This window comes from Hyperoodon ampullatus (genome assembly GCF_949752795.1).
Source record: "Hyperoodon ampullatus genome assembly, chromosome: 16".
Classification (NCBI taxonomy): Eukaryota; Metazoa; Chordata; class Mammalia; order Artiodactyla; family Ziphiidae; genus Hyperoodon; species Hyperoodon ampullatus.
The window spans coordinates 62,742,526-62,755,416 of NC_136929.1; the positions used below are offsets into that span (position 1 = coordinate 62,742,526).

General features: G+C 40.9%; 1 protein-coding gene across 1 annotated transcript in view; it reads left to right on the forward strand.

The window, feature by feature from the left end:
* LOC307064924 (phosphatidylinositol 3,4,5-trisphosphate 3-phosphatase TPTE2-like) overlaps positions 1-12,891 on the forward strand; it is a gene marked incomplete at both ends in the record, with an annotated part of 90,162 nt that overhangs the window by 17,364 nt on the left and 59,907 nt on the right. The window contains 7 exons of the mRNA XM_079721631.1: positions 3,970-4,014; positions 4,821-4,874; positions 6,856-6,909; positions 8,722-8,775; positions 9,307-9,360; positions 10,225-10,293; positions 12,678-12,743. Coding sequence (XP_079577757.1) covers positions 3,970-4,014; positions 4,821-4,874; positions 6,856-6,909; positions 8,722-8,775; positions 9,307-9,360; positions 10,225-10,293; positions 12,678-12,743 — 396 coding nt within the window. The remainder of the gene's footprint in view (positions 1-3,969; positions 4,015-4,820; positions 4,875-6,855; positions 6,910-8,721; positions 8,776-9,306; positions 9,361-10,224; positions 10,294-12,677; positions 12,744-12,891) is intronic.

The following is a 12,891-nucleotide window of genomic DNA, read 5'->3' on the forward strand; positions in this document are numbered from 1 at the left end:
TTCATGTAGTTGTTTTTCTGGGGTTTATCTTGTTCCTTCATGTGGTACATAGCCCTCTGCCTTTTCATTTTGTCTCTCTTTCTCTGACCATGGTTTTCATTCCCTAGGCTGCAGGACTGTAGTCCTTCTTGCTTCTGCTGTCTGCCTTCTAGTGGATGAGGCTATGTAAGAGGCTTGTGCAAGCTTCCTAATGGGAGGGACTGGTGGTGGGTAGAGCTGGGTGTTGCTCTGGTGGGCAGAGGTCAGTAAAACTTTACTCTGCTTGTCTGCTGATGGGTGGGGCTGAGTTCCCTCCCTGTTGATTGTTTGGCCTGAGGCGATGCAGTACTGGAGGCCAGAGGCTCTTTGGTGGGGCTAATGGTGGGCTCCAGGAGGGCTCATGCTAAGGAGTACTTCCCAGAACTTCTGCTGCCAGTGTCCTTGTCCCCACGGTGAGCCACAGCCACCCCCTTCCTCTACAGGAGACCCTCCAACACTAGCAGGTAGGTCTGGTTCAGTCTCTATGGGGTCACTGCTCCTTCCCCTGGGTCCCGATGTGCACACTACTTTGTGTGTGCCCTCCAAGAGTGGAGTCTGTTTTTCCCTCAGCCCTGTCGAAGTCCTGCAGTCAAATCCCACTAGCCTTCAAAGTCTGATTCTCTAGGAATTCCTCCTCCCATTGCCGGACCCCCAGGTTTGGAAGCCTGATGTGGGGCTCAGAAACTTCACTCCAGTGGGTGGACTTCTGTGGTATAAGTATTCTCCAGTTTGTGAGTCACCCACCCAGCCGTTACGGGATTTAATTTTATTGTGATTGCACCCCTCCTACCGTCTCATTGTGGCTTCTCCTTTGTCTTTGGATGTGGGGTATGTTTTTTGGTGAGTTCCAGTGTCTTTCTGTGGATGGTTGTTCAGCAGTTAGTTGTGATTCTGATGTTCTCGCAAGAGGGAGTCATTTTGTTTACTTTTGATTCAGTGATTAGTTAGAAATTGACATTTCTATAAAGAAGACGTACAGGTGGCCAAGAGGCACATGAAAAGCTGTTCAACATCACTAATTATTAGAGAAATGCAAATCAAAACCGCAGCGAGGTATCACACTGGTCAGAATGGCCATCATCAAAAAATCTACAAACAATAAATGCTGGAGAGGGTGTGGAGAAAAGGGAACCCTCTTGCACTGTTGGTGGGAATGTAAATTAATACAGCCACTATGGAGAACAGTATGGAGATTCCTTAAAAAACTAAAAATAGAACTACCATATGACCCAGCAATTCCACTTCTGGGCATATAACCAGAGAAAAGCATAATTCAAAAAGACACGTGCACCCCAGTGTTCATTGCAGCACTATTTATAATAGCCAGGATATGGAAGCAACCTAAGTGTCCATCAGCAGAGGAATGGATAAAGAAAATGTAGAACATATGCAGTGGAATATTACTCAGCCATGAAAAGGAACGAAATTGGTCATTTGTAGAGACATAGATGGACCTAGAGACTGTCATACAGATTGAAGTAAGTCAGAAGGAGAAAAACAAATATTGTATATTAACGCATACATGTGGAATCTGAAAAAATTGGTGTAGACAATCTTATTACAAAGCAGAAATAGGGACACAGACGTAGAGAACAAACGTATGGATACCAAGGGGGAAAGCGGGGGTGGGATGAATTGGGAGACTGGATTGACATATATACACTATTGATACTATGTATAAAGAAGATAACTAACAAGAACCTACTGTATAGCCCTGGGAACTCAGTGCTCTGTGGTGACCTAAATGAGAAGGAAATCCAAAAAAGAGGAGCTATATGTATACATATAGCTGATTCACTTTGCTGTACAGTAGAAACTAACACAATATTGTAAAGCAACTATACTCCAATAAAAAATTTTTTTAATTAGAAAAAATACCTTAGTCATTGTGTTGCAATGGTTCTGCTTCAGATGGTATATGATGTTCAGTTTGTTGTATTTTTCAGGAGTCGTACTCCTCAGGTATCTATTTTGACTTGTAAGTTGACATTCCTTGTGCACATTGGCCCCTGTGTCTGGTAACTTGTATTAGGAAAGAGCTGAAGGTTGGGGACCGTCTCAGCATGATTATTAATAGCGCATTCTTGTCACTTTCAAAAGTATCCTGGCTTGGATGACCTATTATAATGTCGCTCTTGTTGAAAGCTAAGATCCAGGGTGTGTTTTCCTCAGTAAGTTTAACACGAGTGGAGGTGATGAGCCTGGGCACAGAGAGTCTCAGGAACCATGAAACACTGTGACCAGGCAAATCCTCTGATCAGGGTATGTCACCTTTCAGCTCCTGGGCGAGGCAGCGTTGGGGGAGGCAGTCACCCTAGGTTGTCACCTGGGTCTTTGGAGATGGGGCGTGGACGAGTGAAGGCCCAAGGATTGCTCTTCAGCCCTTTCCTGTTTTCATCAGCTAACCTAATCCTACCCTAACTTTATCCTAACTACGTCTGGGTAGTTGCTACTGGCTTCTACTGAGGAGGCACTTATTGTCTCCAAGCAACTCAAGGGAAAGGCAAGAACCGAACTTAAAATTTCCCCTCCCCTTGAGTCCCTCCAGGCTGCCCTTGGCAGCCCTTTTCCTCAGTCTGTCCACCAGTTAAGGCTCGACTCTTTTTTTTTTTTTAATTATTTTATTTTTGGCTGCATTGGGTCTTTGTCGCTGCACGCGGGCTTTCTCTAGTTGTGGCAAGTGGGGACTACTCTTTGTCGCGGTGCACAGGCTTCTCATTGCGGTGGCTTCTCTTGTTGCAGAGCACGGGCTCTAGGTGCGCGTGCTTCAGTAGTTGTGGTGCGTGGGATCAGTAGTTGTGGCTCGCGGGCTCTAGAGCGCAGGCTCAGTAGTAGTGGCTCACGGGCTTAGCTGCTCTGCAGCATGTGGGATCTTCCCGGACCAGGGCTCGAACCCGTGTCCCCTGCATTGGCAGGCGGATTCTTAACCACTGCGCCACCAGGGAAGCCCAAGGGTCGACTCTTTAGAGTCTTCCAGTTTTGTGTTATTTCTTGGAATCCATACTTCCATTCGTCTTTTATAGTTTTGGGAGGAAGGCTATTATGTCATCTTGGATAGGAACCCAAGATTTCCCAGGGAATTACTCTGAGAATCTTGAAGTGTTTTTGAAATTTAAAATATGTATCAGTTTATATTGTTTTCCTGTACTGATTTTTTGAGGCATAACGTTTGATGAAGGCAGGCTGCCTAAAAACGAATAATATGTGTGAAATGGTGACTATTCAGCATGATCTTATGAAGTTGACGGATGCAAAGTGCATTTTTATGTGTCTTATTTTACAGATGAGGAAATTGAGTTGTAGAGAGATTAAATTATCCAAACCAGTGATTTGGTGGTGGGAAGTCTTGGTTTTGGATAATATAACCAAATCTCTTTTTGAAATAAATCCAGAGAAAAATAAAAAGGAATCATTCTAAACATGCTCTACTTCTAGTTCAGAAAAAAAATTTAAAATATTATACAGGCCATCCTTGATCTACCTACCTGTTTCTTCTCTACTGAATGCTGACCAGTGACTAGTCCTTGGCATTTGAATATTCGTTGTTCTGGCATTGTCTTTCTTTCTTTCTTTTTTTTTTTTTTTCTGTAACCCTTCATTAGTTATTCCTTGGATCCACCTCCTCGTCCCTATACTCTCGGCTCTTTCATGTTTCCCAAATTGATTCCAGGGTGTGTGCATGGTTGGCAAAATGGGGAAGGAGAAAGGAGGTTTAATAATGAGTGCTACATCTCCTTTGCTTCTTTCTGTCACTTTCCAGTGGATTCACAAACACACACACAGCCCAGAGGCTGTCTCAGAGAGCCCAGTGCTGTACTCAAACTGTTTGTTTAGTTTTTTCCATATTCATGATTTTACTTTTCATGTCTTGAAATTCTATTGGGAAAAAGAAACGAATTGCCTTCCAAAGTGTCTGACGTATTTTTTTGTATGATTTTTACTCTTTGGCAGAGTTGTGGATGCCTCTTCAGGCTCCTGTGACGACGTTGACAAGGGGTGAGTTGACTGAAGTGGGTGGTGAAAGGTATTGGGAGCGCTGACCGCAAAGGGAGGTCTCTCTCCATAAGAGACTGGAAGCTTCTATAGGTAACTTTCTTTTGGGGTCTAGATGGAAAAAAGAAGAGGTCATAAGTGGGCGAATCCTTACTCATGGTCTCTTTGTGACCTTTAGTAACTAGTAGCCCAAACTCTTAGGAAGCTGTCAGAATGTCTGTGTGTGTGTGTCTCTGCTAGCATGGGCCAAGAAAGGAGGAAGGACGGGACAGAAGAGAGCAGCCCTCCTCCATAGCAGCTCTGGCCCTCACCCTCCAGAGCTCTGCCTCCATCTAAGGCTAGTGTCCCAACTGTAAACCCACCATCATATTGGAGAGAGCCCCTGCCTCGGGCTTGTTGTTCTTTGAACCAAACTGAGGAACAGCAAAGGAGTACCCAGTACAAGAAAAGTAGGGCTGCAGGGGAGGGAAGGATAATCAGGAAGTTAGAAGGGGCTGGAAGTTTGTAGATCTACAGGCTGAAGTTGAATTTTGAAGTAAATGCAGCCTCAGTGCAGTTACACATGAGAGTTAGGTTTAGAAATGAAGAATGGTACTTTTCTGGATTTGTCAGTCTTCTTGGACAGGCCTAAGGTCTTCATTACAGCTAATAAAGCCCTATTTCTTGGGAAAATTGAAATACTGATTGCCAAATAAGTAACTTGCATGTAGATTTTTAGGGTTCAACCAGTTTACAAATTGAAGACTACTTGTAACTAATTAACTCTATGAAGTCATTTGGAGTTTGATCCTGTGTTTTTAATTCCTTAGAAATGACCCCTATGAATTGACCTCAGTAATCTGTGACGGAGCCACCTGTGAAAGGTGAGGTATATATTGAGGGGTGGGGGACCAGGGGAAGTGAAGTGGAGAAATTTAGTCTCGGGATTATCCATGGCAATGCAGAATTTTCTGGACAATGATCTAAAATTCTTTCTAAAAACATAGGAATTGCAGTGAGTTGTTATGTTTACTATATTTTTAAGATTCAAGGAATCCTTATTGTTCAGAAATTCATTATATCACTATTCCATGTAGAATATCACTAATGATAAATTTCTGCATACTAGTGAAGTAAAACAGAACAATTCTTGAGGGTCGATGATGGTAATAAAGATGTTAACTTTGATAATTCATATGAATGAGTCTGTGAAGTTGGAAAGGAGGGAACTGTTGGTGGATCTCTTATCATTGGGAAGATAGGGTTTATACTGACGCATGAAGAAAAGGGAAAACTATGGAAAGTAAAGATATAGTGGCACTGAACAGCACCTTCAATCAACTGGACCTAATTGACATTTATAGAAGAGCTCACTTAACAAGAGCGGAATATATATCCTTCTCAAGCTCACATGAAACATTCACCAGTATAGATCACTTGTTCAACAAAATAAACTATTTAAAAAAATTTACAACCACAAAGGAATATCACCTCATGCCTGTTAGAATGGCATCGTTGGGCTTCCCTGGTGGCACAGTGGTTAAGAATCCGCCTGCCAGTGCAGGGGACACAGGTTCAAGCCCTGGTCCAGGAAGATCCCACATGCTGTGGAGCAACTAAGCCCGTGTGCCACAACTACTGAGCCCGCGCTCTAAAGCCCACGAGCCACAACTACTGAGCCCGTGTGCCAGAACTACTGGAGCCCACATGCCTAGAGCCCGTGCTCCTCCACAAGAGAAGCCACTGCAATGAGAAGCCAGCTCGCCGCAACTAGAGAAAACCCGAGTGCAGCAACAAAGACCCAACGCAGCCAAAGAAGTAAATCTAAATAAAATAAAAAAATATGTATGTATAGAATGGCATTGTCAGAAAGATAAAAAAATAACAAGTGTTGACAAGGATGTGGAGAAAAGGGAAGGCTTGTGCACTGTTGGTAGGAATGCAAATTGTTACAGCCACTATGAAAAACACTATGGAAATTTCTCAAAAAATTAAAAATAAAATTGTCATATGATCCAGCAATTCCACTTCTGGGTATCTATCTGAAGAAAATGAAAACACTAGCTTGAAAAGACATGTGCAACCCCGTGTTCATTGCATTCTTTACAGTAGCCAAGACATGGCAACAACGTGTCCGTTGACCAGTGAATGGATAAAGAAGCTGTGGTATATATGTGTACAATGGAATATATTCAGCCATAAAAAAAAGAATGAAATCTTGCTATTTGCAACAGCATGGGTAGAACTCCCGGACTTTTACGCCAAGTGCAATAAGTTAGAGAAAGAGAAATATCATGTGGTCTCACTTGTGTGTGGAATCTTAAAAGGAAAAAAAGCTCATAAATAAGAGAAAAGATTGGTGGTTTCTAGAAATGGGGGGTGAGGGCTGCGTAGGGGGTGGGTGAAATGAGTGAGGGAAGTCAAAAGGTACAAACTTCCAGTTATAAAATAAGTCACCCTGGGGATGTACAACCCCTGCTAGAACGGGTTGTACAGCATGGTAACTATAGTGAATCCTACTAATAATACTGTATGAGGGATGGTACCTGCAAAGTACAGTTGAATTTGAAGTAATTGCAAACACAAAAACCAGTTACACCTTGGGATTAGGTTCAGAAGTAAAGAAATGTTTTTAATCTTGATCCATTAAGGATTCTTTTACAGGCCTAGGAATTTCATTGCCACCATGTGAAGCTGCATTTCTAGGGTAAAATGAAATACTTATTTCCAAATAAGCAAGTTATGCATGAATTTGTAATTTTCAATTCATAATTGAAAATGTATCTCTCTACAACTTAGCCAATTTGAATGAAAAAAGTAAGTCTATGAAATCACGTGATGTTTCTGTACATTTTAATCCTTAAGCTATGAGCAGAATGAATTGATATCTGTAACCAATAAGGAAGCCATCACTGAAAGGTGAGATTATATGTAGATAGATAGATATGTAAAGGTGCACACACAGAGATATTGAATACTAAGTTTCTTGTATGCCTTTTCTAAAATGTTGGTATGTTCTGTATGTAGCATTCTTTTTTTGATCTAGTTGGATAAAAGAGAAACAGATCAGAAGAGGGAGACTTACTCCCATCTGAGTGACTAGTAGCCAAAACTCTTAGAAACCTGTCAGATTGCCTGTGTGAGACTCTGCTAGAACGGGTTGTATTTGTTTGCTAGGGCTACTGTAACAAAATATCACAAATCGAGTGGTTTAAACAACAAAACTTTGTCTCAATCCTCAAGGCTAGAAGTTGGTATCAGGATGTTGGCAGGGGTGGTTTCTTCTGAGTGCTGTGAGGAAGAATCTCTTCCATGCCTCTCTCCTAGCTTCTGGTGGCTGCCGTCAATTGCTCCAATCTCTGCCTTCATCTTCACATGGCATCCTTTCCTTTTGTATAAGGACATCCGTCATATTGGATTAGGAACCCACCCTAACCAGTAGGACCACATCTTGACTTCTGCAACAATGCTACTTTCAATAAGGTCACATTCTGAGTTAAAGGGGATAAGACTTCACCATATGAATTTTAGTGGGACAGTATTCAGTCTACAACGTGGGACAAATGAGGAGAGATTCGTATTTGGAAACAAGGGGAAGGCTAGCTGTGGCCTGGGAAGACACGAGCCCTCAACAGAAGAGAATGGAGCTAACAGCCCCTAGATCTGTCCCACACCCTCCAGAGCTCTGCCACTACGTAAGGGTCCTCCAACCCAAACCCGTGATGGCAGTGGAAGTGGCTGGAGCCATCACTGCCTCAGGCCTGCAGTTGTTGACCCTGTGTGAGGGGCAGGAAAGGTGACCAGGAGGGGTGAAAATAAGGAAGTGACGGAACTTGAGAGTCAGGAATTTAGATGCAGTAAGAGGGCTGCGTACCTACAAACTGAAGTTAAATTGAAATAAATGCCATCACAAAAAGCTGTGAGCGTTCGGATTAAAGGAATAGTAAACAACTTGAGGCATTACTATTTTCACAGGCCTAAGATATCAATTACTGCCATGTAAAATGTCATGTTTAATGAAAATGACATACCAGCTTCAATTTAGTGTTAAATACATGAGTTTTTTAAAGATCAACAAGTTCATAACTGTATAGTAATTGTAGCCATTTAAATGACAAAAACCAAGTCAGTCAATTACATATGATGTCTGACAATGTACCTTTTAAACTCTTTAGCCCATATCTGAATGAATTGATTGATATAAGAAACACGAGGAAGCCACCAGCAAAATATGAGATATAAAAGAATCAAGATATATATATAATTAATATACATACACATATACATATTTCTATTACGCAAACACTCACATGCTCGCACACAGACATACAACACAGAGAGAGAGATTGAAATTTGTGAAATTTACTCTAAGGAGCCTTCACAGCAATAAGAGTGTGTTTGACACTGTTTCTAAGTCGAGTCCTAGTAGGATGTGTAGGGAACTCTGTCTGCTCTGGGTCCAGTTGGAAAAAAGTAGCAAGTCATAAAAGGGCTGCTGCTTTCTCTAAGTGTGCTACCACTACTTACAGGCTGAAGATCATCATTACCACCTTATATAAGGTCTCATTTCTAATGAAAATGACATAGCAGGCTCAGTTTTGTGATATATACATGAATTGTTAAAGATCAACCAGTTCAAAAGTTGTAGAGTAACTGTAGTTATTTGAATGAAAAAAAGTAAGTCTAGAATTACGTGTGGTGTGTGAACCATGTATCTTCTCAATCTTTTAGCACTGCCCTGAATGAATTGACATCAGAAACCGATAAGGATGGCAACAATGAAACGTGAGATATAAATGAATATTAAAGATAAATGTTTTTTACGTACATGTAGGCACATGTATTTATATACTCTTATCAATATGAACACACAAACACATAAACATAAATATTATGGAAGAAAAAGAGGTGCAGTTTTCAAATTCATTCTTAGGAGTATCCATGACAATACAGTGTCTTTGACATTGTTATTAAATCTTCTCACTGTAACACCTGTTAGTAACTTTCTATCTTTTTTGGATCTAGTTGGATAAAAGAGGAACAGGTCATAAGAGGAAGCCTTCCTCCTGCTAATAACTACCAGCCAATTCCTGAGTCATGAACTTTTCTGATAGGTCAAAAACATTTATTACAAATGTATATAGAATCATTTCTGGGCAAAATGAGATATCAGATTTCAAATAATTGATTTACATGTGAATTTTCTAAGAGCCAACCAGTTTATGAGTTCAAGGGTAATTATAGCCCACCTGAACTAAGAAAGTAAAAGTCTAGAAGTCTTGTGGTATCTTATTTTGTCTGTTTTTAATCCTTTAGCACTGCCCCGAGTGAATGGATAGCAGCGTCCTCTGAAGGACTCTCCAATGCAAAGTGAGCTCTGATGAATAAATATGTATGTAATGTGTACATACACACATATGTGCATAATATACATATACAGAGAGATTGAGAATTGGGATGTTCACCCTTAGGAGCACCCATGGAAATATAGAGTTCCCTCGATACTGTTTCTAACGTCCTCTCATGGTAAGGTTCTATGTGGAATAGTCTTTGTCTTTTGAATTGAGGTAGAAAAAGAGGCACAAGACATAGAGGGAGCCTTCTTACTCGCAGTCTTGAGTGTCAGTTACTGGCAGCCAGACTCTCGGGAAACTGTCCGATTGCCTGTGTATGAGACTGTCCTGGAGTGGGTGTGGGGAAGATGAAAGCCGTCTGGAGCAAGGAGAATAATAATAAATTGTATCAGCTACCATGTGAGGCTGATAACCCAAATCCAGACCCATGTTCACATCAGATGGAGCCCCTGACTCAGGCCTGTAGTTACTTGACCCTGTGTGAGGGGCAGGAAAGACGAGCATGCTTCCTGTGGAGCACAGACGTGGTCAGGGAGTTAGATTGGTCAAGAAAGTTGGGTACCTACAAGCTGAAGTTGAATTTGAAATAAATTCCACCCCAAAACGTTGTTACACATTGGATGAGACTCAGTAGTAAAGAACTGTACTTCAATCTTGAGTCATTACCTTTTTGACAAGTGTAAGATATTCATTACAAATACATAAAGCCTCATTTCTGGGGAAAATGACCTACCAGGTTTCAAGCAATCGATTTACATGTCAGTTTTTAAAGGGTCATCTAGTTTTATAAGTGAAAGCATTAATTGAAACTAATTTGAACCAGAAAGTTTAACTGAGAAAATTATAGGGTGTCTGACTCTGTGCCTTTTTAATCCTTTAGCCCTGCTTTGAGTGAATTGACAACAGGAAGACCTGATGGACCCACCACTGATGGACCCACCCCGGATACGTGAGACAGAAATAAAGATAGAGAGATGTCAACAAAAAAATACATATGTACAGAAATGCAGAGAGGGAGAGCATGCGAGAGTGAGAGAAAGAGAGAGAGGAAAGGGGAGAGAGGTTGATTCTCTTTGGGAGGTTCATTTTTAGGAGGATTCGTGACATAACAGAGTGTCTTTGACATTGTTTCTAAATCTTTTTACTGTAGCCTATGTAAGTATGTTTCTTTCTTTCTTTCTTTTGTATCTAGTTGGATAAAACAGAAACAGGTCATAAGAGGGATGCTTCTTACTCATCTGTTTATCACTCTTAGATGCAACCGAAACCCCTAGGGAAACTATCCAAATGCTTGTGTATGAGGCTGTACTAAAATGGGCCAAGAAAGGAGAGAAACTTATTTTGCAAGGAGAAAGTTGTACTCCTGAAGGGGTTCAGGAGTCAAGAAATGTGTATAAACTTGATTCATGACTTCCCCCCGCCCCACCCAGGATGAAGATTTTCATTACAAATGTATAAAGCCTCACAGGGGAAAATGAAATACCAGGTTTTAAATAACTGATTAGAATGTTATTTTTAGGACAACTAGGTTATAAATTGTAAAGCAATTGTAGCTAATGTGCATTGAAAAATAAGTCTAGGGAGAGGTGAAGTCTTACCATGTGCATTTATAATCCTTTAGCCATGACCAGAGCCAGGTGGAAAAGGTAATTTGTGTTGAACCCTTCAATAAAAGGTGAGAGATAAATATATAGAGATAGTGTAAGGGGGGGTATTGAGATTTGTGAAATTTATTCTGGGGAACATCTGTGGCAATACAGTTTCTTGGCCGCTTTATCTAAGGGTTCTGTTTGTTTGTTTTGCCAGCCTCAGTATGTTACTTTCTTTCTTTTTTGGATCTATTTGGGGGGAAAAAAGAACAGGTCATAAAAGGGAGTGTTCTTACCCCTAGTCTGTTTGTTACCCCGAGTTAGGAGCAGCCCCTATCTGATACTTTCCCTTAGGAAAGTATCAGATTGCCCATGCGTGGGCCAAAAGAGGACAGAATCATAATAGGAGTTAGGAGAAGGTCTCAGTGGATGGAGAGCAGAGGGGAGCCCTCAGCAGAAAAAAGTGGATCTGATAGACCCTGCATGTGTCCCTCACCTTCCAGAGCTCTGCCACCATGTGAGGCTGGTGCCCCAAACCCAACCCCGCCATCACATTGGAGGGAGCCCCTGCCTTGTCTTGACCCTGTCTGAAGGGCAGGAAAGACATCTATGATTCATGAAGGGTTACTAGGTGTGGTGTAGCGACTTGAGAAGGCAGGAAGTTATAGGACAAGTGAGATGAGTACCTACAAACTGAAGCTGAATTGGAAGTAAATTTAATCACAAAATGGTGTTACACTTGGGGATTAGGTTCGGGAGTAAAGAAATGTACATAAATTTGATTTATTAAGTTTTCCCACAGGACTAAGATTTTTATTACCAACGGATAAAGTTCATTTCTACAGAAAAATTAAATACCAGGTTTTAAATAACTGATTAGAATGTTATTTTTAGGGCAACTAAATTATAAACTGCAGAGTAATTATAGCTAAATTGCATTTAAAAACAAATCTATAAGACGCATGGAGTCTTACTATGTCCACTTTAATCCGTTAGCCCTGAGTCATGTGACTTGAGAGGCAGAGGTGAAAGGTGAGATATAAACAGAGAGAGAGGGGAAAAGGGGAGGATATTGAGATTTGTGAAATCCAGTTAGTTATGGAGTCCTTGTCTCAGGCAGTTATTTGAATCCTATTCAAGGAGGAAACAAGATATCCATAATATGTGAAACGTAGGTGGTGCAGGGACCCAGGTTCCAAATAACTAATTGACATAATTTTTTTAGAGTTCAACCAGTTCATAAGTTCTAGAGCAAGTGTATCCAGTTTCAGCCAAAAAAAAGTGAAGTCGTTTCGTGCTATGTACATTTTTAATCCTTCACAATGACCCAAATAAATTGACATCAAAGGTCTTTGACTACTTTGATATAGCTTGCCTTTTAATTATGGTGCCTTCCAAGGCTGCTGATATAATTTACTTGCATCAGTGCTATCTATGTATTATGAATCTCTATCTTTATAGAAAGAGTGAGACAGAAAGAGAGAAGCAGACACGGAGACAAGAGACATAGGGAGAAACAGAGAGGGAAAGATTTGCAAAATTCAGTCTTGGAAGTATCCATAGGAATACAGAGTTTTCTAGACAATGATTCTAAATTTCTTTCTGTAAGATTGGGTCATCCAGTGAGCTAAGTCATGGTTCCTTTAGATTTAAAGAATTCTTTTTCTTCAAATAAGTTTCTCACATCACTGTTCCGTGTAGCAAATCTCTAATGATATATTTTTGCATTTGTTGGCGGTTAAAGTATGATGGGACTGCTGTCCAAGATCGATGATGGTGAAGAAGACAGTGACTCTCTCAATTCACATTAGTAAGTCAGTTTGAAGTTCGGAGGGAGGGAGCTGTTGATGGCTTTCTTATCTTTTAGAAGATGGGGCTCATGCTGAGGTGAAAAAAAAAGAGCTATGGAAAGATAGCAAAATGTTGGGGAGGGAGGGTATACAATGATTCCATTTGAA